Source organism: Lathamus discolor, chromosome 3, assembly GCF_037157495.1.
Source record: "Lathamus discolor isolate bLatDis1 chromosome 3, bLatDis1.hap1, whole genome shotgun sequence".
Lineage (NCBI taxonomy): Eukaryota > Metazoa > Chordata > Aves > Psittaciformes > Psittacidae > Lathamus > Lathamus discolor.
In genome coordinates this window covers 73,192,475-73,215,979 of record NC_088886.1, presented here as the reverse complement: position 1 = coordinate 73,215,979, position 23,505 = coordinate 73,192,475, and the positions used below count along the sequence as shown (strand labels likewise).

Sequence of the window (23,505 nt, the reverse complement as noted above, 5' to 3'; positions counted from 1 at the left end):
AATGATGCAAAATACAGCTTGGTGAGTTGTTTCACTTAACAAAGGTATTTGCCATGTCTGAGAGGTAGAATTAGAAATCAGTGCCTGCTATACTGATTCTTCCAACTCCACCAAGCCTTCAAATGCAGTTACAACCTGTCCCCTTATACACTGGAGATCAGATTTTTCCACAGGTGACATCTGAGTTATGTTTTAAACTGCCAGCTTGCTGCTGCCTTTTCAAACCATTCAGGAGCCAGCTCTTCAGGCAGCACTCCCTTGACTCCTGCTTTATACTCATGGAACTGTCAAAAGTTTTTGCAGTGATTTGTCAGTAGTTGATACACCTGAGAGTGTGATATACCTGATAATTGTTGATATACCTGAGATTGTGACTGTGCTCACCAGTGGCTGAACAGTTAAATCCTTAAAGGTTTTATCTTCCACATCTAATACATTTTATTCTTTTCATCCACGTTTAATGCACAGCCATCTCATTTAGAAGTCTCATTATTGACCAGGAGGCATTTCCTTACCTTTAGCAGGTGGAGCCATCCTCAGCTGTCTGGTACCCACAGTCATCTGTCCCCCACAAGGGACTCTTGAGACGTCTTGCCAGCATGGTGTGGTGCATGGTTTCTTACAGCCGCTCCCCATGAGAACAGAAATGCAAAGTACTGATGAAGGACTGGAGAAGTTGCTCACTTCATAACAAGCTCCTTCCCATGAGCTGTTTGTGTCTGTCAGCATCTTGCTCATCTTCCCTTCTCCATCAGAAGCCTTCAAGGCCCCTTCAGTGCAGGTGTACAAAGGAGGCAGAGCAGCAGTGGATATGCCTTGCCCTGTATCTTCAGGCACTGAAGAGGAGAGGCTGCTGCACTCTCTGTTAGGCACACTGTGTTTGTGAACTGCATCGCTCACCTATGCCCAATTCGTAGTTCAAGAGAAGCTTTTTCTAAGCATTGTTATCCAGTGGGTAGAACTACCATAAAATACTTGAGATTACAGAGTCAGGACTTTGAGAATGTGAAGAGGCATGACAGCAGTATCTAGGCGGTGAAGCCTGTGCTTGTTTGCTGTTCCTGTGGTTTTGAAGAGCATTGAAGCATTTACTCTGTGTTCAGCACCTACTTTTCAGCATTGAGAATAAGCTAGTTGAAATTTTGGAACCCGGCAAGTGTATAGCCAATAAAAAGTAAGTGAGGAAACCCTAATTACATACAGCTAATACTGAATTGTTTAATTTGGCATTAAGATTCTGTTAACTATAGTGGTCACACTGAAATAAAACCGTGCCTGGGTAGATTGGACAGATTCTTTGTGGACTCATCAAGAAAATGGCTCTCGTAGATCATTTTAAGAAATGCTAACACTTCCCTTTATGACTAGATGAATTTTCTTGCAGCCTCTGACATATTTTGCTGTATTCCAGCTCTACCAGGCAGAGCACTAACAGCTTGACACGGCATCCTGCTTTATCCCAGGCTTCCCAGCTGGTTTGCTGAGACCCAGGAACCTCATCTTGCTTTTGTGTAATCTAATAACTGGGGAGAAAGTGAGGCTAAATGACAGCAGCTGTGGCCACCACACACCAGATGTGGCTAAGCAGCTCTTTTGGGAAGAGGTGAAGGCTCACAAAGAACCCCAAATGATGGGTTAATCCCACTGAGGCTCTAGGGGCGAAGGGGTGGGCAGTGGTTGTCAGGGGGAAGCCACCCCCCCAGGCTTTAGATTGAGGAACAAAGGAAAGCTTTGCTTGGCAGCAAAGTGGGAATTGCCAGTGGGGCTCGAAAGTCGACAGAGATGCTTCTGACTTGGGACTTTTCTTAACCCATTCAAGGAAAATTCTTCAAGTCAGCATTGTAGCAGAATCAAAGAGTGCAGGGAGGTGCCAAAGCTGGAGAGGAGCTGGTTTAAATGAGACTCTCTTTTCAACCCTCTCTGCTGATCTGCTGCTTTCATGCTGTCCTGCTTCCATTGGGTGGTGCTTGACCTGCTCAGGGATGTAATGTGAGGATTACTTTCGGAAGCTGTGGGAATGACTGTCCTCACTGGAGCTGCGGTATGGCAAGTTTCTGTTATGTGCAGCATTTGTTACTTCCAGAGTTTGCTGAGATTGCTTTTGTCTTCCAAATGACTTAAGTTTTATGATAAACTGTTCTTCCTGCTGGTGCTTCTTGTCTGGGTTTTGTTTGGTTGGTTGGTTTCCCTTCCATAGCTGAAAATGCTGCACCTCTTTTTTGTATCCCTTTCCTTTCTTTGTAGAGCTGACTGACTTAGGAGAGCTGATCACAGTGATCACAATGACAGTTTATACTCAGGCATGCAAATCTGCTTGGGAGCATTTGTGTTTTGGTTTGGTTTCATTCTTGTTTCACTAGAATTATTTAACATACATATACAAATTACATTTCTGTGTATTTCCTCTGTTCAAGGAAAATAGTAACCGAAGCATTTCTGTCTTTTGTCTATATTTTATATGAAATATTTACACAGGTTTCTGAGTAAAACCTGACAAACTCTGGTTGATTGTAGTTTGCAATGATTGAAGCAGTCTGGGATTTGCATTTTCTATTCCCTTACCTGTTTTGAACAGTGTCTTCAAGCTGGCATTGCTTGTCTTGGCATTCTGGCAGTGACTTTAAATGATGCAAATTCACTTGTTTGTGCGGTGGTTGAATCAAATGACTTTGTTTCTGTTAGCACTATCCTCTGATGTAGGAGAGGGGTGGATAGATGAGGAAATAGTAGCACATAACGCTATGGATGTTATTAACCAAACTCACCACTTACGTATTAAGACAAATACCCAAGAAAGATTTTAAAATACAGAGTAGGAACTTTTCTGTGTAAAATCTGGCTGAGGAAAAGAGGTTCTTGCTTCTGCATACCGAAACCACTTGTCCAGATGAATTAAAAATTACTGTTACTAGTATAGTATACTACTATATATGTAGTTAATAGCCTCATTTCCAAGGGAATCCCATGTAAATCATACCCTTTCTCTGGATTACCTTCATAACTTTATTCTGCTGTTTGCCTGCAGATAAGGATTGGTAAGGATAAAGACAAATAACCAACATATTATAGGACATGTCAGATCTTGCCCAGAGAAGCTGTGGCTGCCCCATCCCTGGCAGTGTTCAAGGCCAGGTTGGACACAGGGGCTTGGAGCCCTGCTCTAGTGGAAGGTGTCCCTGCCCATGGCAGCGGTTGGGACTGGAGTAGCTTTAAGGTCCCTTCCAACACAAACCAGTCTGGGATTCTATGAAGTTAATGCACATCTATGACTGAGGTCAGAGATGCCTTGGGAGTGGGGTAGTGTTCTTGGAGTTCTGTCAATTGCAAGGTTTCCAGACAGTAAGTTTTGGTTTCTTGTATGAATAGGATGGGGAAAAATTCTAGGGTTGGCAGGAAGCAAATGGCCAGAGGTAGGCTGATTTACTTGGGGGTTTTTTTCTCCTCTTATATGCCCTTTTCATCTGTAAGTTGCTGGAATAATGTTCTTGAAGCAAAGATCAAACTGTTAAATTTTACTTTTGTGTCGTAATTCATGTCAAGATCATTACTTGCCTACATTTCTAAAATTCACCTTCTATTTGAGTGTGTTTCAAAAAATACAACCAGGTATCTTTAATATCTTTAATCTTGGCCATATTTCATGCTGGTTTGATTCATTTGCCACAAGCAGGGAGGGATAGAAGTTCACTTTGTTAATGGAACTGCAGAGTACCTCACCGTCTTTAAGCAGGTGTGAGCTGTGGGAGCTGGGAGTGGTTTTAGATCCCTGTTTTCATATCTGTGCTGAGGTCTAGAAAAGAGACAAAACTTGTAAAATCTTGGTGGGATTTGGGGTGTTTTAATACAAAGTTTCCTGCTGGTTTTGCATGAAGTTCTGTTGGTAGAACCATGGCAGTGCAGATCCTGAAATGTTTCAAAACCTCTTCTGGGTCTCTGTAGTTTTGCTTTTATGCTACTCTGTGAAAAGACCTCATGTTTTACCAGTGGAGCTTTACCATGTTTTACCAGTGGAGTCTGCAAAACTGGTTTAAAACGGGATATCGGATGATAACTGAATAAAAGCTAGTGCTGGAAGGAGGTTACCACCTCCTAGAATTTGGAAGCTTTGTTGTCTTAACAGTACATCTGGTTTGTGCTGTGTAAATGGTAAATAACTCCAGAACCAGGTTCAGCACAATGCTGCAGGCAAAACCACTATCCCTCTGTTGCATACCTCCAAGACACTAATGATCGTATCTGCATGGGTAGTATGGATATGGCCATGAATTTCTCTGACATCCCCAGGTCTTTGTTGCTGTTGTGACTCATTCAGAGTTAGCCAGTTTAATCCTAAGGATCATGAAAATGAGAAGGCTTATTTAAAACCAATTCAGGAATTCAAACCAATATGAATTCTTTTCCTTGTTTCTTTAGGAGACATCACTCAGAAAGGATATGAAAAGAAAAGAGCAAAGCTGTTAGCACGGTACATACCATTAATTCAAGGTAAGAGACTGCATGTAAGTTACACCTTTTGTGCTAAATCTGGGAAAATATGTAATGGAAAAATTCTCATTAAATAGAATAGACAAATTAATGGTGTTTGATTGACATGCCATCTAACCAGCTTCTTCAAAATACTGTTTAATATAAACTATTACTTCTTAAGGTGTCTGTTGTCAGACTTTCTCTTCAATGGCTGAAAGCTAAACACCCAACTTTTTGGTTTATTTTTATGCTAGGACACTTAAATCACTCTGGGTTTGAAGCCATTGTGGTGCCACTGAGCTTTAGGCTTGTAAATGCTTTAGGCTAGGTAAATGCTTCCATAGCTTGAGAGATTCTGGTTGAGAAAAGGGAAAATGAGAGGACAACCGAGATGAATGGACCTGATCATGAGACACTGTAGATAGATGAGAGAAAGAGAATCACAGGTATTATTTTACAATGTTAGTGTTATGCCTCAGAGAACAGAGGGACTAATTCTGTGATGTTGGTCCTGGCTTAGTTCAGATACTTACAGAAGTTACTGATTTGAAGGAGAAATGAGCAGCTCCAGCCAGTTTTGTGCAAATTGTGGAACTAGATGATAGTCTCTTTTGCTTTTGAAATCTCAATGTAGTGATGCCTTTGGCTCTATAGCAGGAGAGACAAAAGTTTTATTCCCTTGAGTTCTGCTCAGCTGTGGTGTTTTACGGTGTGTATTTGACGCTGAACAGTTAGAAAGTGATCTGGAGTTTCAGCATGGGGTTTCTTAACATGGGTTTGGTGTGGATTTGCTGTTTTACCAACAGCTGTAGCTTTTCCCTTAGCAAATGTATAACACTCTGTGGAACATGCGGGACCTAACCTGTCTTTATAAAAGGGCTCATGAATAGAAGCAGTTTGGATTTCTGTGATACATACTGCAGTCAGCAGCAAGCTTTAGCTTCACCTGCCAGGAGGAACTGTTTCACTTTTCTGTTCAAAATACCCTGTTCTCCAGCTTAGCTTAGTTAAAGATTTTGAGACCAGGACCTGCCTTGGGCAGGGACACCTCACACTAAACCATGTCACCCAAGGCTCTGTCCAGCCTGGCCTTGAGCACTGCCAGGGATGCAACATTAACTTCTCTGGGCACCCTGTGCCAGCACCCTCACAGGGAAGAACTTCTTCCTTAAATCTAAGCTGAATCTACCTTTGATAGACCATGCCTTGTGCTTTTCCCAAATGAACCATTTAAGACCTCTGTTCCTGTCAGGAGCCCAAAATGTGATTATATCCATTCATCCTTGGTAGCTTGCTTTCTTCTTTTCTAATTAATGTGCTTAAATAGACATTCTCTCTGCTGACTCAGCTTGTGTAACCAAATTTATGTAAGTGATGAGGCCAACATCTCCTTGAAAGTTAATAGCCAAACAAAGAGGGTTTTTATAGGGATCTTCCAAGGTCCATGGCCTCAGTCAGCCAGCCATCTTCCCCTGATTGCTGTCCTTCATGCTCTTCCCTGCTCCTAGGGCTGGTTTTGCCAACTCTCTGCCACAGAGGCTTTTCATTGTCTGGCTTCTGCTTTTTTTGCTGCCTGCTTTGATTAGAACTGGGCTGCATGGCACTTAGGTAGTTTATGTGAATTTGGGTTGTTGCTGACAGGCAGTATCCCCTATGTTAGGAGAGCTGCACTGCTTATGAAGTATCTCCTGAACTGCTGCTTTGGGTACTTCAGCCCAGCATTCATTAGAGTGGGATGAGTTTTACACCCTGCCTAGAATGGACTGTTATTCTGAGAAATAAATGTTGTAGCTTATGACACGTAGGTGTTCTGCTTACCAGTCTTGTCATAATGTCTAAATGAGCATGTTTCTTGCTGTTGGCATTTTCATTGAGATAGTTTAGTTTCCTGGCTAGTATTTGGATTCATTGGATTTTTAGCAAATGCTTTTATATTTGTTGCTGCTTCCTTTAATGGCAAATAGTAACACCCTTAAAATTGTTTCATTTTTTCCAAGCTTATGCGCTGAAGTTTACTTCCTTGAGTAGAGGAAGACACTATAGAACAGTGTAAGATTGTCATGCACAATCATTTATACAATGTCTGTTATCATTTCTTTAAACTCGTCATTTTCTGATATGTTATTCTGGGTAATAAATTGCAATGGGTAGACCCTTGTGCAGTTTCACTGATCCAGAAGGTGTGAACACTTACATCACTTCAGATCTTGGAAGACAAAAATGTGTGGATCAGGTAGTATGTTCTGGGACACATGACAGCAAAGAATGGTTAAATTGAACTATGACCTGTGTAAGGGCTGGATGCTTAATAACCAAGGTAAGATTTCTCAGACCAAAAAGTAAAGAGAGGTCCTCAGATTTCAGTCTCTTGGGGGATAATTTCCACTTACTCTCCTGCCTTAAGTTTGTTATGAAAGGATCCAAAGCTCAGCATGTTTCATGTAGAACTTCATCATCTTGCGTGATTCTTGTGAGAAGAGTTTGGCTGGTTTTTTTTCCTTTACAGTTCAGTAGGAACTAACTGGAAATAACTATCTAAATTTCTATTTAAAGCAGTCTGGAATTAATGTCTTTTATTGTGGAGCTGTACTTAACCTAGGTACGCATCAGCACAGCTTCCGCTTTGCTGAGAAGACTGAGTAGTGTGAGGTACACAAGTGATGGTGAAATCAATGGGTTACATCCAGGTACTTCATATGCAGGTGCTACACAATGATGCACCTCTTCTGCCATGGTGCATGAGGCAGTACTAACAGGGAAGGAGAAGCTATTTTCATCACACCTGGTCCTGCACCTTGCATACATTAACAAACAGCTGAAAAACCTTCAAGGAAAGATCTTACCCATTCTTGCAGACTGCCTGTCTCTAACTAGGAATGTCCTGAAGCTCCCTCTCCTTTAGGGCAGGCAGAGGCACAGCCAAGTAAGAAATAGTGCATTCCTCCGCCAAAACCTCCCTGGGTTTGGTAGGGACCCTCTGTGAGTGTGCGTGGAAAACAGACCACAGTGGAGAGGGATGAACAGGAGGTCTGCAGGGCCTGGATCCATGGAGAAGGGGTGGAAACCAGAGGCAGGGTTGGAGAAGATGTGCTGAAGAGCCTTGGGTGGTAGGTCTTTAGGCAGAGCAGGGTGCTGGGTTTGGAGGAGACAGCAGAGAGGGACTAGGGCAGAGCTGGGTAGAGCAAAAGGCTGGCCTAGAGCCAGACTGGGAGTTTCCCACACTTAGTTTATTTTCCTTCTTTTTGTGCCCCTTTTCCTTTCTTTTAGTGCTCTGAACCTGGTGCTTGTCTTTTGTTCCTTTCTTATTTCTAGATCCAGTTCAACAGCTGCAAAAAGGCTTAATGGTGCACAAAGAGCCTGAAGTTGGCCTCCCTCTTCCCCTCTCTTTCTGCAAAGCTGTCTAATGGGATATGTCATCTTCTGCAGACTGTATTTTTAGAGGCATCATGCATAACTGGGTAGCAATGCAAGTGAAAGTGAGCTGAGGGATTTTTTGCCGTGCTACTTTAGCTCCTTTGGCTTTCACTTTTACCATTAAAACATAGAATATTTTTGATTCAGCTAGTAAACTGCTTCAACTTCTATAACTTAACTTAGTTTAGAACTGAAATTATTATGAATTTCTGTTTGGGAGATTAGATTTCCAGATCAGTCTTTTTGCAAAGGTAAATTAGATTTATCTAATCTACCAAATCTATTTAGATTTGAATTCCTAATAGCTGTTACAAATAAGGGTTTGCTGAGATGTTGGTGGAAGTCTTTAAAAACAGTTGAGTTCGACCTTAAGACATCACATCTTACACTGATTAGATGGAAGAGGCAATAGAGCAACTGCTCTGCATGTGGGTTCTCAGAAGAGTCATCTTGCAATAAAGTTTGTGCTTTTGCTAAGTGTGTTTTTGACACTTCTCCTATGAAGATGAGCTGAGAGAGCTGGGCTGGTTCGGGCTGGAGAAGGCTCCTTGAGGAGAGACCTTAGAGCAGCTCCAGTGCCTAAAGGGGCTACAGGAAACCTGGAGAGGGGCTTTGGACAAGGGCCTGTAGGGACAGGCCAAGGGGAATGGCTTTAACCTGCCAGAACAGGGGAGACTGAGATGAGCTCTTAGGCAGAAGCTCTTCCCTGTGAGGGTGCTGAGGCGCTGGCACAGGGTGCCCAGGGAAGCTGTGGCTGCCTCTTCGCTGGCAGTGTTCAAGGCCAGGTTGGACACAGGGGCTTGGAGCACCCTGCTCTAGTGGAAGGTGTCCCTGCCCGTGGCACGGTTTGGAACTGGATGAGCTTTAAGGTCCCTTCCAACCCAAACTGGGCTGGGATTCTATGATTCATTTATCTTTGTTTGTCTGATGCTAGATGTGTTTAGCCAGGTATCCTCCCCAGCAATGCTTGCACTTGTGGTCATTGTCCTGTCTGCTGGTCAGTGCTCTTACCATGGATTGGTTTTGTTTCTATAAATCAAAATTGCTTGAAATATCAGTGTTAGTCTTGACTCTGTAGTGTTAGAGAATGGAAGAATACAGTTATAATTCCAATATTAACTTTAATTTCATCCTGTAGAAATGAATTGTTCAGTTAATTGGAACAAGCAGCCTCTTTAAGATGACATTCAGTTTTTGCTAGCTTTGGCTAAGTCAAAAACGGACAAAATTGAGTGATAGTGAATCAGGTCTTCAGTGTGCACTGCTTAAAATGTATTTTTGTAAAGCTCATCAGTGTGAATGGGAGATTTAGCAAATTACCCAGCTGCTTTTGCTGAAGGCCAAGGTACTGATTTGCATAGTACCAGAATAAATTACCAAGTTCACCAGGCTTGTAGAACGGGATTTTTCTGGCACATACTTGTGCAGCCTAAGAGTTACATGCAATATCTTACTGTTTATACCAAAAAGTGATGCTTTTCACATTGATCCTTGGTATTTCTGCGTTATGAAGTAAAACGTTTGAGAAACTGAAAAGGGAGATTTAGCCTGAAGAAGTGCACCTGTGGTTGCCAACAGCAGCACTGATTTTGTGCCTCATCCTTATTTAAAGGGTACTTCTGAGGTTCAGTGATTCATATTTCGTTGTCATGGCTTCGTTGTGGTGTTATGAGTCCAGATTCCAAGGCTATGTGGTCACTTGCTTACATGCCAGCTGCAGGAGTTCAGAATAGGGGTTCATGGGCTATACTGAGCCTGGATAGAAACAGATTTCTAATGCTGGGTACTGATCTGTAGGACTGGCAAAGATAAGAGTAAGGAATTCAGAGGAGAGCATTAATCTGTTCTTCAACCTAGAACTTATTACCCTCTTTTGGAGGAAAAGCCCCAACTCAGTTATTGCATTATCTGTTGCATCTGCTCTTTTCTTGGCTCAGACTTTGGAGAAATTACTTGCCTTAGTCTTTTTAATGAATATGAAGTTGTTATTTATTGTATCCAGATCAACAACTCTCACTGGACTCTTGTCTTGTGGTTATGTTAAACATTCAGTCACATGAAATGCACAGTACAGTTCTCGAGTGTTTTCAGCACTCTTCAATTGTAAGATACGTTGAATCAATTCTGTTGGCAGACTAAAATTGCTTTTCTTTTAGAACAGGATTCTGCTAAAGGTTTTTCAGGGAATGGGTCTTCTTTATACTAGGTAAGCACATGATGTTTCAGCGCTACTCAACTCCATGTTCAAGTGCCCTCCATTGAGGACACTTCAATTTCTTTACTGGCCTGTCTCATTTTCCATATCAGCACCTGTTACCTACTTAGAAAAGCTTTACTTTTGGAAAGTAGGAAATTATGTTCTTCCTGTATAGCAAGCTGTAAAAGACAGGAGCATGTCTCCAGAGTTGGATGCCCGGAGAAGCTGTGGCTGCCCCATCCCTGGCAGTGTGCAAGGCCAGGTTGGACGGGGTTTGGAGCAACCTGGTCCAGTGGAAGGTTTCCCTGCCCCATGGCAGGGGGATATAACTGGATGAGCATTAAGGTCCCTTCCAACACAAACCATTCCATTATTCTGATTCTAATATTTCTCTTGATGTCCAGCAATTAGATGGGAGAGGGTTGATTCCCTTTCCTCCCACTGCATGGATCTGGCATGCAGAATGCCTAATGACAAAGGATTGTAAACAAAGTAGAGTGATTTTTTCTGATCCTCAGAAGTGTTTGTTATCTTCTGTGTGAAATGCTTATCTGATGAAGCTAGGTTTAGTTTAAATAATTTCAAATGCAGTTGGAAGGTGAGATTTGGTTTTTAAAGGTAGGTATAGACTGAGGTCTCCAGTTGAACTTGTCTATGTTCTTGACACCTACTTACTTAGGAAGCAGATGTTTTATTCATGAGCCTCATTCATGTACTGAAATCAAACTGTATTCCAGGTGTGGATCCATCCCTGCAAGCAGAGAACAGAGTGTCAGGCACTTCACAAGCTACCGCCACTGGTGTGAAACAGCAAAAATCCCGTTCCAACAATTCAAGGGATGAGCGCTTCCGATCTGGTAAGGACATGAAATGTAGCTAAAATAGCAGGTGTTTTAAGAGGGAAAGTAGTACCTACTACACCTAAATAAAAAGCTGGAAGTGCTTTGGGAGAATGGAAGAGCTGATGAGCATTTTTCAAGTAGCTTTTTGTATTTCTTATACACGAGTGGGTTTGTTTGAATCCAGAATGCAGGAAAAAGCAGGAGGGAAACAAATTGTAGCCATGCCTTCTGATGTTTTTCTTACTGTGATTTGTACACTGTGCTTAACAATTTTCTCTTGTTTGCTGAGACAAATGGTTGGGTTGCAGTTTATGGAGCAGTTATTTAAACATTTAGAAGATTGCATTGTGTGGGTTGTGGGTTATTTTGCTTGTGAGTGGGTTATTTTGTTAAAGAAAGTTTATAGGATTATTATATTTGTTGTATCTCACTTTCAGATATTTCCTGGTTTAAAGCAAGTGCACAAAAAAGGGAAATGTCACAATGGATATTCTCCTTAAAATTAAATGGACACCACTGTGACAAACCTGTTTTGGAAACTTCTGTGAAAACGCCAATATCCTCATCACATCCTGTTGCCATTGTTACTTCTCAGGTGGTTGAAGTACAGTTTCCCTGTGAAATTCCTTGTCACAATAGTAAGAACAGGCAGGTGTTTAGAAGGCGCATTCTCTCCTAAATACCTGTGGACTGGAAATCTTTCTGTTTGTTTTCTAGGGTAATTATATGTCTTGGGTTTGGGGATGGGAAGTGCAAGTAATGGCATGCACTGCACATCCTTACTGTGTTGTTGGTCTTGCATTGCCTTGCCTTTTAGCATAGTGGTTATTGCATCATATTTTTATATTATGAAAACTAATTAAATGACATGTTTAAGAGTATGTACAAATTGGTTATTTATATTTATTCTTGCATTTCAAGTGTGTCATCAATAGACTTTCACTGTTGAAGATACTAGGGAAAAACCCAACAGATTTAGTGGTTGAATTACAGCCACATTTTCCAAGTTACTTCATGACCAATTGGATTCCAAATAAATTACAAGCATGAATCTGATAGAAATTAGATCTTTAAAATAGCATATGGTGGTGTTAAACTAACAGATAAAATCTGCAAAAAGAGCAGAACTACAATGGGGAACTATTACCTGAGAGAGCTGGGAGGGTCTAGAGCAATATGCTATATATGAGCACTGCACTGTATATGGGGACTTTGCTGTCTACATGGACATTTTTCCTGTCTCAGAGCCTCAGATGTCCTAATTTGCACGGATACTTAAAAAAGCAAACCAATAAAACAGAAGCAAGTAAAGAATCCTGCCGTACTACTGGTGCTGTCTGGGGGAAGTTTGGCATTGGGCTCATGCCACAGTTCAAGGCACGTAAAAATGAGTGGATATTCACAAGTTCAGTTCCCGTACTTGCTGATGTAGAGTGAATTTAGATGATGAACAGTGTCTTCAAATGTTAGCCTGGCTGTCAGTGCTAATGGTCAGTGCTTTCTCTTTTCCCAGAGTTAACACTTTTATGGCCTTGTTGATTTTAACATTAAGTGGAATTTCAGTGATTCTAAAGCACTCCTCAGAGCTTTGTCAAGCCAGAGCTTAGCCAATACTGTTACACCTCAATACGAGCATTTCTGAATGACCCGAAGTGTTCAGTGGACAGTTACTCAAGATTAAGCCTGATGTATAGTGATTTTAGGTTATTTCTCATACTTACCACTGGCCAGTGCCAAAATCGTAGGTAGTCCTTTTATGGACTGCCACGTACTTGCTGAAAGTATTACTACTCTGATTCTAATAGATGTTGACTCATCTAGTTGATTTGAGTCTGAAAATGCTTCACACTGGAGTTGCCTTTCAGTATCTGAAGGGGGCTACAAGGATGCTGAAGAGGGACTCTTCATCAGGGATTGTAGCAATAGGACGAGAGGTGATGGGTTCAAACAGGGGAAGATCGGGTTAGATCTGAGGGAGAAGTTCTTCCCTGTGAGGGTGCTGAGGCGCTGGCACAGGGTGCCCAGAGAAGCTGTGGCTGCCCCATCCCTGGCAGTGTTCAAGGCCAGGTTGGACACCGGGGCTTGGAGCACCCTGCTCTAGTGGAAGGTGTCCCTGCCCATGGCAGGGGTTGGAACTGGATGAGCTTTAAGATCCCTTCCAATGCAAACCAGTCTGGGATTCTGTGATGCTCCTTTTCAAGGATACTCATGCTGTGAGGTTGATGTCTCCATACAGCATGAATAGAAATGTTGATGTCTCAGAAAACACCAGTTACTGCAGAGTGGCTTCAGTTGGTTCCTCCCAGTGCTTTGTCAGAAAGAGTCAAAATATTACTTCACAAAACAGTCCCAATTTAGCTGAGAAATTTTAGCTATGCTAAAAGCATTTTCTACCTAAAGAAAAGATATCCATCACCACTGGCTTGAAATGTTGTTAGCTTTTTAAATTTCCCCATACTTTGGCATACATTTGAAGGGTAAACAGCCTTAGGCTATAATTCTGGATACTGTTGTTTCTTTAATCCCTTTCTTTGCCTCTCATGACTTCTGCTATGTCCTTTCCAAGAGCAGCTGATGAGGGTGGAATGCCACTTTTCACAGAACAGGATCTCTTTCTGGAGCAATTGTAGTTATTTTAGAACCATCAACAAAATGACTTAAAAAAAGCAAGTGGAACAATTTTGCCTTTTTATGTAATTAATCTGCCATTTACTAGCTCTAAGCACATTTTTTAATAGATTCCCACAGTTGTCCATTTAAATTAACTCTAGTTTTTATTATCCACGGATACTTGCCTTCAAGCAGTAAATATTGCCAAAAAATTCCAACAGTGAATACCATCAATAAGCACTGTAGGCTACTCAGTTACGTAATAGTTCCTGAGACGACAGTTAACATACCAGTGCTTTACCTAGGCTTTTATCCTGTTAAAGGACCTGTGGTAGAGAAAGAGAAAAATGCAGGGACTTTGCAAGCATTCATCCATCATAAGCACTAAAACTCTTGCACTTGCAATGCAGATGGTGATGCAGCAGCTATTGCTGCTAGCTTTTCTTCCAGGGAGGGTATGCAGTTTCTGGTGGAGGTTCTGTGTCTTCTCCTGTGTTCAATCCCACTGCTGCCTGGTTTGGGGTCAGAATACAAATGAGTTCACTGGTAAGCCTTGAGGGTATCTGAAAAAGCTTTCCTGGCCCCTATACTTTCCACTCTTGCACTTTTTTCTGGTTACTGTTCTTATGCTTATTGGAGATACAGCTGTAATATACAGACTGTGCTCCTGGAACAGATCCCCCCATGTGCTGGGCTGCACCCCCAGAGCATGAGCAGCAGCTCAGGGAGGGGATTCTCCCCTTCTGCTGTGCTCTGGGGAGACCCCCCCCCCTGCAGTCCTGATCCAGCTCTGGGGCAACAGCACAAGAGGGACGTGGAGCTGCTGGAGTGAGTCCAGAGGAGGCCATGGAGATGCTGCGAGGGCTGGAGCAGCTCTGCTCTGGAGCCAGGCTGAGAGAGCTGGGCTGGGTCAGCCTGGAGAAGAGAAGGCTCTTGAAGGGGAGACCTTAGAGCAGCTCCAGTGCCTAAAGGGGCTCCAGGAAACCTGGAGAGGGGCTTTGGACAAGGGCCTGTAGGGACAGGCCAAGGGGAATGGCGTTAACCTGCCAGAACAGGGGAGATTGAGATGAGCTCTTAGGCAGAAGCTCTTCTCTGTGAGGGTGCTGAGGCGCTGGCACAGGGTGCCCAGAGAAGCTGTGGCTGCCCCATCCCTGGCAGTGTTCAAGGCCAGGTTGGACACAGGGGCTTGGAGCACCCTGCTCTAGTGGAAGGTGTCCCTGCCCGTGGCAGGGTGGTCCCTTCCAACCCAAATAATTCTATGATTCTCTGAACAGATATAGGGATGTATCTGGGGAGCTGTTCCTGATGAGGAGCAAGCCGCCTCACCTGTGCAGGTGCAGGGTGAGCCCTGTAGAGCAGTGGGCAGTATACAGCAGCTCCCTTTCATTTCCTGCGATAAAGCTTGATCCCACACCAATACTCTGTGCTGTAGTAGCCTTCCTGGAGTCATACAGCCTTTTAAAGTCATTTTTACTTCTCCCTGACTCAACACCCCCTCAGCAATCCTTGTCACAGGGATACGATCATATGGGACACTTTAGAGTGCCATTTGTACAGGCCAGCAGGGCTGCTTGCTTTAGCTGGTGGCATTTGGAGACCTGTGAGAAGTAGGAAAACTGGTCAACCTATGAATGCCAAGTTTAGTTCAAACAACGGCAGAAATTCTTCCTCCTGTCCCTAAGGCAGGAACAAGAATCAGGGGCTGATAAAACAAGCAGAGGCTACAAACAGGGAAGAAAAATGCTCTTCTAATAGCTGGAGGGTTTAGGGTCTAATACTTAAGGTGATTTATAGTCCACAAAGTATTTCTTAGTGTTCCTCTGCCATCTTTTTTCAAGGACATGTGGGAAGAAAGGAAATGAGAATAGGTACTTAAAATGGAAGAGAAGATTATGGGGTTTACTGCAGCAGAGGAAGGGGAAAATGTTTTGAATTGATAATGAATTGTTGATGGCTGTTTGCAGCTTGCTCAAGAGCAGAAACAAGTTGTTCAAGGCTTTTTCTTCTACTTTTGGATATACTTTTTTCTCACTTTGGTACATGTAGTCTTCATGTCAATCAGCTGGTGGGCTTGCTGATGTCAGTCAGCTGGTGGGCTTGCTCTTCAGCTCTCCACTGCTTACTGCTGAACAGTTGTGTTCTCTGCTCTCAAATATGGTGCAATTCTGCTCACATTTGATCTGGGTTTAATGACTAATTCACTGGGGAAGACTGAAGTCCACAGTTCTTACATGTTAAATCAGTTTCACAGTCCATTTTTAACCCTGTAGTAGTACACAATGGCAGAGAGCTGCTGTTTGCAATTCTGCTATCCAGCTAAGCTTTAATTTATTACTGTCTGAATTTTTGTACCTTGAATGTTCTGCGGCTTTAAAATTATTTCATTCCTTTTACTTTAGCATAGTCTCTTTCATTGTGTGCCTAATGTAGAAAAGCTCTTAAAGGAAACGTGGGATAGGAACAAAGCGTTCCAGGGAACCCTTGAATTTATTTGACCGAGAGAATGGTCCTACTTAGTTGTTATCCAAGGACAAGATATTAACAGCAAAATTCCAAGCTGGAGATAGATCTTAATGAGTGTAGAGGGAACTGATGAATTTAAGCAATGCTATAAAAATAAACCATGAAACAGAATGAAATAGTATCCCGACTGGTTCCGGTTTTATCATTCAATCTGGTGTTCTCCAGCTTTGAGGTGGGAGTTGGGAGGGCGAGAGGAGGAGGTTCAGCTGATTTTGCCCTCTGGAAATGGAATAAAAAGTAGTTCCCTTGCTTGCTACCACAAATCTGTGTGATGTTATGACCTGCCCCACTCTCCTTTCTTAAAATTCCTCAATGCACCCTTGCCTGGAGACAGGCCTTTCCAATTCCCTACATGCACAGCTAGCTAAGACTGCTGTCAGGTTTTAATCTGCAATGTTATTTAAGGACTTGATGAATATATATAAAGAGTATAAATACTGCATGTTATTTTTCTCTGTTGGAAGACCTTTTCTGGAGTGAAAAACACTGATGTTCTACCAGATGTAAAAAAAATGTCTTCTGAATTAAGCACAGATACATGCATGGTTGAAGTGAACACATCTTGTTCTTACCGTCTGTGTTTAAAAGCTTGGTTTTGACTGAAAGTTGTGCCACGGAAATGTGCCTTGCACAACTGGCGTTTTGTCCCTAGCTTTTAAAGGCTGAAAACATAAACTTTCTGTAATATTCTCAACTCTGTGGGTAGCAGTAAGTGCATAAAGTAACACAGGAAAACAAGATGTGTGTTGAGTTCTCATTAAGCTTTCTGGACTTATGTGGAAATCAGAGGTTTGCATCTGGGTATCCGTAATAGTGAACTTCAGTGGAGGGTATCTACAAGGAGAGGAGGGAGAAGTGAGCAGAACCAAAGATCAGGAGTAGCCAAGACTTATCCAAAAGCAGTAGCTCAGATGTTGGGAAAAGGAGGCAGGGAGAGAGATTGCTTAATTCATGACACATGTATTGGCAACTCATTGGTGTGAAGGTCAGTGGCAAAGATCTAGCATGGTGCCAAATATTACAAGGAATAATCATGTCCCAAAAGACAGAGGTTTAAAAACTGGGGGGGGGGGATGTATTTTTATTTATTTCACCTCATAAAACTGGGGGGGGGGGGATGTATTTTTATTTATTTCACCTCATAATAGCATCGTCCTTGAACCTCACAAGTTGGTTGCACAGACAGTTTTATTTGAGACAAGCATTTACCTAGTAAATTCCTACCTAGCAGATTCAGCAAGGCCAAGCGCAGGGTCCTGCCCTAGGGTCGGAACAGTCCCAAGCACAAACACAGGCTGGGTGGAGAATGGATGGAGAGTAGCCCTGGGGAGAAGGACTTGGGAGTGTTGGGTGAGCTGTTGGAGTGAGTCCAGAGGAGGCCATGGAGATGCTGCAAGGGCTGGAGCAGCTCTGCTCTGGAGCCAGGCTGGGAGAGCTGGGCTGGGTCAGCCTGGAGAAGAGAAGGCTCCTGAAGGGGAGACCTCAGAGCAGCTCCAGTGCCTAAAGGGGCTACAGGAAACCTGGAGAGGGGCTTTGGACAAGGGCCTGTAGGGACAGGCCAAGGGGAATGGCTTTAACCTGCCAGAACAGGGGAGATTGAGATGAGCTCTTAGGCAGAAGCTCTTCCCTGTGGGGGTGCTGAGGCGCTGGCACAGGGTGCCCAGAGAAGCTGTGGCTGCCCCATCCCTGGCAATGTTCAAGGCCAGGTTGGACACAGGGACTTGGAGCACCCTGCTGCAGTGGAAGGTGTCCCTGCCCATGGCAGGGGTTGGAACTGGATGAGCTTTAACGTCCCTTCCAGCACAAACCAGGCTGTGATTCTGTGATAGGTCTTGTAAGAACATACAGGTGGTACATTGTATTTGTGTATATGTGTATTTTAAATTCAGCTGAACAGATGATCTGGGGAGAGTTGCAGGCTCGAAAAGTAGCATTGTTACTGCAAAGAACTAATGAACAAAGACCAAATATATTGCATTCTCTGGAGAGTCATGCTTCTGAGTTTATGTGCAGTATTTGTAATCTCGTTTTGAAATGGAGAATTGAGTAGTTGTCCCCCAAGTGTTGGATGTTTATTCAGTGTATTGGGACACAGCTGCCTTTGGAAAGTGTTCCGTGCCAAGACTTCCTGAAGGTTCACATTGATGTGCTGTGCTCTGCTGTTTCATAGATGCTTATTCTCTGGAATGCTCAAAAATCACTTCTGTTTCTTGTTAAAATGGGAACTTCCCCTGAGCTATCTCTTGACTGAAATTAATCAGCCTATTTAGAATAAATTAGTGCTGCAGAGCCTCATGCTGAGCATGACCAAAGCAGGTACAGAGCTGGTACCATAAAATATGGAGCTTTGCCTGTAGTCATCATCAAGGTTAACCCCTATAGGTATGGCGCAGAGAAATTACTTTTAGATATATCTATATCTATGTATCCATATGTCAGATGTGTATGTTTGCCATGTGCCCGAGTTTCACAGCCCATGTTTGCTGCCTTAGGTGGATACTTAATGAAATAATATATCTTTGTTTTTCAAATTGAACAGGTTTGTTCTATAATTGTTCTGTAACAGCCTCCCCATAAAAGTAATGTGCTAAGACAAACACATAATCACAACACTTGCTTTTGGGCCCTTTGTAGCTATGTGTAAGTGTAGTCATTTTGTACTTGTTTTTCATGAGTTTGACTCTTAGGCCATAAGCTGAAGTACATTTTTGGTCTGCCTCATTTCTCCTTGGTATCTGTTCTCATGAATTTGCTTTCTACGTAAGGCTTCTCTTTTGACAGCATTGGAACATATCTATGTGAAAGAGAAAAATCTGCTGAAGGCAGTTTAGAACTACTTGAATGCATTAAACTTTATCTGCAGTGTGGTCTTGATTGGACACTAAATTCCTCTTTAATCTCAGTTTTGGCTTAAAAGTAAGAAAATATACCCAGTGAGCATATTAGAGTAATTTTTGTTTTCAGGAAAGTGGGAACACTTTGTGTCTCTTCCCTAATTCTTCATACACATTTTGCCCCTGCTTTCTATTTTGGATTACTTGCATTCTTTTGTGAAAGCTTCAAGTGTACATTTTCCACTTTTTTTCCCATTTCAGGATGAAGAGTCCACTACTGTTGCCAGTTTATCTCCATTTATATTTCCCCATAAAATGAAACTAAATCATAGCCCAGAACAAATGTACTTGGTACTCTGTAACTTGAGTACAAGATTTTTCAGGGTGTTCTTCCTAAATGATACTTTGAAAGCCTCTTTGGGCTGATTTCATGAGAAAATATGTCAACTTGACCCTTAACTTTAGAAACCATTGCCTCTGAGCTTAATTTGAGTGAGGGACAGGCATGTTAATTCAGTCCCACTACCCACCTTTGAAGGAGAAACAGTCGGTATGAGTTGTCACAGCTTCAGAATTGGAAACTGTGTTACTGTGGCTTAGCTTTGGACCTTCCTGCTGCCCAAGAAGTGCTGCTCCACTGCATCTGGGAGCCTAATCCTTTCTTCAAGCTAAGCAATTGGGCTACACAGGACTAAAGCCATAAGGGTATCATGTGCAATTCAGCCTTTGGATTTGAGCATTGATGCTTTCTGTGTTTTTAGAAAGTAATAATGGTTAAACTTAATCTCTTAACTTCTTTTTCTTTTTCTCTCCCTTGTAGATGTCCACACGGAAGCAGTACAAGCAGCGCTGGCAAAATACAAAGAGAGGAAGATGCCCATGCCTTCAAAAAGACGGTCTGTTCTTGTACACTCTTCAGTAGAAACGTACACACCTCCAGGTATCTATTGAGTTAACCTACGTAAATCTTGCCAGGTGAACGTAGCAAATATAAAGAGCAAATGCTTTGTAAGTATGTTGCAGTAAACCTCTTCTATATTCATGGCTTCGTTTCCTGATCATCAGGTGTTGGTTGGATTTGTCCTTTGATGGCTTTCCTCAAGATTTTTAGTGTCTTGTCTAGAGATACTGTAGCTGCTAAAGGTACACTTGAAAGCAATCCCAGATTGAGCAGTTGCCCTTCATGCAGTAGGTGTGCTCTCTGAGGTAGTACCTTGCTCGGAAGGAGATCATCTTGGCAAGGATGTCAGAGCTGTAAATACCGTATTCCATGTTGCATAAGCTTCTTTTTTTAGGAGCTGAAGAAAATGCCAGAGCATGAAGTTGCTGCATTGACTTGCAGAACACCTATCAGGTGGTTTCAGCGGTGAGGAATTTGAAACTTCCCAAAAATCAGATGCTCTAATTCAGCATCAGATTGGTTAGGTCAAAATTCTTCATTTTTTTTTTAAGGGGAAAAAAGTAATCTTCCTGTTGTCTCACAATGAATTCTCTAGAGATTAGGAAAAATCTTTCTCCAGATGACATGTGCTAGCACGCCAAGTGTTTTCAGGGCAGCGTCTTGTATAGAAAGAGGAGGAATTTCCCTAAGCTCCGATGTTTTGAATGATGTGCTCTTGTCTTTCTTGATGAGTAGAAGCACACTGACCTCTAGTGCCCTTCCCCATCTAATCTATTTCTTATCCCCCTTGTGTAAAAGATGCTGCTCTCTTGCTGCATCTTTCTGTTCTACCCATTTAAAGGAAGTTTCACTTTTCTTTGCTAGTCACACACTTTTATATATTATTTTTGTGGGTTCGATGGTTATTTCATTAGTAATAAGCTGCTTTTGTAGTCTTATGTATGGTTATTCTTCACCATTATATTTCTGTTGATATGTTAAGGTGTTGTGCTAAAGATCAGCTTATTTTTCTAGTACTTGTATACTTAGAATCCTATGAGGGCAGTAGTTGTAGCAGGGTGGTTATCATGCACTCGAGTTTTCTCACATCCATGCTAGTTTTGTGTGTGAAAGTTGTCGTGAATTCCATGAAGTGAAATCCTGGAGAAACTGATCTTACAGTGACCATCTGTATACCAAGGCTCTGGGAGAGAGGCCTCGAGGTTTCTGTTTATAGCTCTTCAAAGCAGTATTCCTTCTCAGCCTCCAAAATAAACTCTTATAGAACAAGCATCAGTGCATTTTAGGTAGCATCACTCTGTTTCTCTCATTCTCTTGGTGTGACAAATTACTATGTGCTTGGCATGAGGCTTAGCATGACAAAAAAAGAACACACCACTGTTCTGCCTAGGATTTGGTGCCCAGAAAAGAGCTGGCATCCAGAATCCTGCTGAGAGCAGAGGACAGCGAGTCCTTCCTATCGTCCTTAACATTTAAAACCAGAAGGAATCTCCTTGCACTTGTTTTTGAGAGAACCAAAATAATAATTTTCTTTTGAATCCCTTCAGTGTTGGAAGAAGGGTTAGTGCAGTTCCTGCTGTCCCTGCTCTGCCTGAGTTCAGGGCTCTGTGCGCTGCTCCAGAGAAGCTAAGTCTTGCGGAAGTTGAGAGACTCTCTAAAAGCAAATGGAGATGCTGTGGTGACATGTTAGGTTATGTGATAAAGCTGGGCTGCACACCTTCGCAGGAGCACAGAGAGCGGCAGGTAGGGGAGCACAAACAATACGCTGCCCAAGCTAATCCCGGCAGACATCAGCCTGTCACAGATCCATCTCCAAAAGCCCAGGAGAGCACTGGGAATAACAGAATGTGGAATCCACTTTAAGGACTTGGGAGAGGGGTCACCCTATCCAGGGCTGTCCCTGCAGAGCCTCAACACCCCTTTCCAGGCATGAAACCCATCCAGATTAGTCAACACTAGATCACCTTCTGAACTGAGGCGGGGATGCTGCAGAGGAATACGGGGCACATTCTGCAGGGCAGAAGTGCTTTGGGACTGTGTGAGACTTGTTATGGGATGTCTAAGTGAGGAACCACGGATGGGGAGAGAGGTAAATTTGGGTGGTTTGGGGAGGACCAAGTGTTGGGTAAGAAGATAGAAAGGTTATAAATGGTAGACTTGCCTGGCCATGCTCTGCATGGGACCCTGAAGTCTGTCACCTCGTCCTGTTACATTTCATTTCTGATACTTCTGGGGGATGGACTCTGCATTCTGTGTGTGTAGATTGGCTGAGTCAGTGAGACTACGTAAGCAAATCATAGAATCCCAGACTGGTTTGTGCTGGAAGGGACCTTAAAGCTCATCCAGTTCCAACCCCTGCCATGAGCAGGGACACCTGCTCCAAGCCCCTGTGTCCAACCTGGCCTTGAACATTGCCAGGGATGGGGCAGCCACAGCTTCTCTGGGCACCCTGTGCCAGGGCCTCAGCACCCTCACAGGGAAGAACTTCTGCCTAAGAGCTCACCTCAATCTCCCCTCTGGCAGGTTAAAGCCAGTAAATGAAGTGGGACTGCAGCCTTGAGCTCCTACATCTGAGTGCCAGCACTGGGATGATGAGGACCCAGGAACAGCCGCTTGGCAGGCTGAGTGTCTTAAATCCAGCTAGCTGCTCAAGGGGTCCATGTCATACCTGTTTGTGCTTACATGGCTTCCATCCTGCTTGTGTGATTGTTTTTGTGTCTTCGTGCTGCTGGAGAGCATCTCCTTAGCATGCCTGCCCAAGTGGTTAGCAGAGAAGACAAGTATACTTGTTCTGGGCTTTTGAAGGATGGAGTGCGCTCTATTGTATTCTGAAAGAGGAGTTAAGTGTTTCTGGGGTCTTGTCATGCTGTTTCTAAAAGAAGGTGACTTCTTAGGAGATACCTTTATGAGAGAATGGCCACTGAATGAATTCTGTATCATGGGAGATCAGGCCATTCAAAACTATTCCAAGGACTTGGTTCAGCTGTAGCAGTTCACAGAAACAATGGTCTTTTTATGGGCTTGCCATTATTTGCGAAGTTAGCTCAGCAAGAAAGATCTGAAATTGCAAAGAACCTGAGTAGTGCTGAAGCATCTAGTTTTGTTGTCTTGAGCCATTAAACCACTGCGTTAAAATCCTTGTATTGGCAGAAGTTCATGCATTTAAAACCAGGCTTTCTTAGTAACTGGAATCTGTTACCATCAGTCACCAGGAAGGAAGCATCAGATTCTAGTCACAACATTAAATTCAAAACCAACTCCTGACCACAGGATTGGAACTGCTTTCAGCAGTCACCCTTCCAAAATTGTTAATGTCCCTTTGTTTTCGTCCCATGGAGTCTCTTCTCTTTCCCACATGGATTTCCCATGATCAGGACTTGACTGTTGATGCAGGCTGCATCCAAAGGGTGGTGGTTCTGCAGCTCTCCTGGGTCAGCTCCCAGCAAGGAAGAGCTGCAAGCCAAGTACATAATATTCTGCTCCCAGTGATTAACTCTTGGGACTGCTGCAAGCTGGTTACTGGTGGATGTCACCTTCTACTTTTCTATTGTATTGTTTTAAGGATCCTTCATTTTTATAAACGTTTGATATTTTGCATTTCAAGCGGGTTTTTCCATCCCACCCCACTTATGGAAGACATCTGAAAGCTTAGAAGTGTTAGAGAGAGTTCATTAAACTTGTGTCTGGATAAGGAGATACTGTCAGAGTGTGTATTCT

General features: G+C 42.9%; 1 protein-coding gene across 4 annotated transcripts in view; it reads left to right on the top strand.

Moving 5' to 3' along the window:
* DIP2A (disco interacting protein 2 homolog A) overlaps window positions 1–23,505 on the top strand; it is a 97,418-nt gene that overhangs the window by 26,456 nt on the left and 47,457 nt on the right. For all 4 annotated transcript variants that reach the window (XR_010610617.1, XM_065669776.1, XM_065669775.1 and 1 more), the window contains exons 2-4: window positions 4,414–4,485; window positions 10,816–10,935; window positions 19,708–19,827. Coding sequence is in view for 3 of the 4 variants with exons in the window: in XM_065669776.1 (XP_065525848.1) it covers window positions 4,414–4,485; window positions 10,816–10,935; window positions 19,708–19,827 (312 nt within the window). In the remaining variant the exon portion in view is untranslated. The remainder of the gene's footprint in view (window positions 1–4,413; window positions 4,486–10,815; window positions 10,936–19,707; window positions 19,828–23,505) is intronic.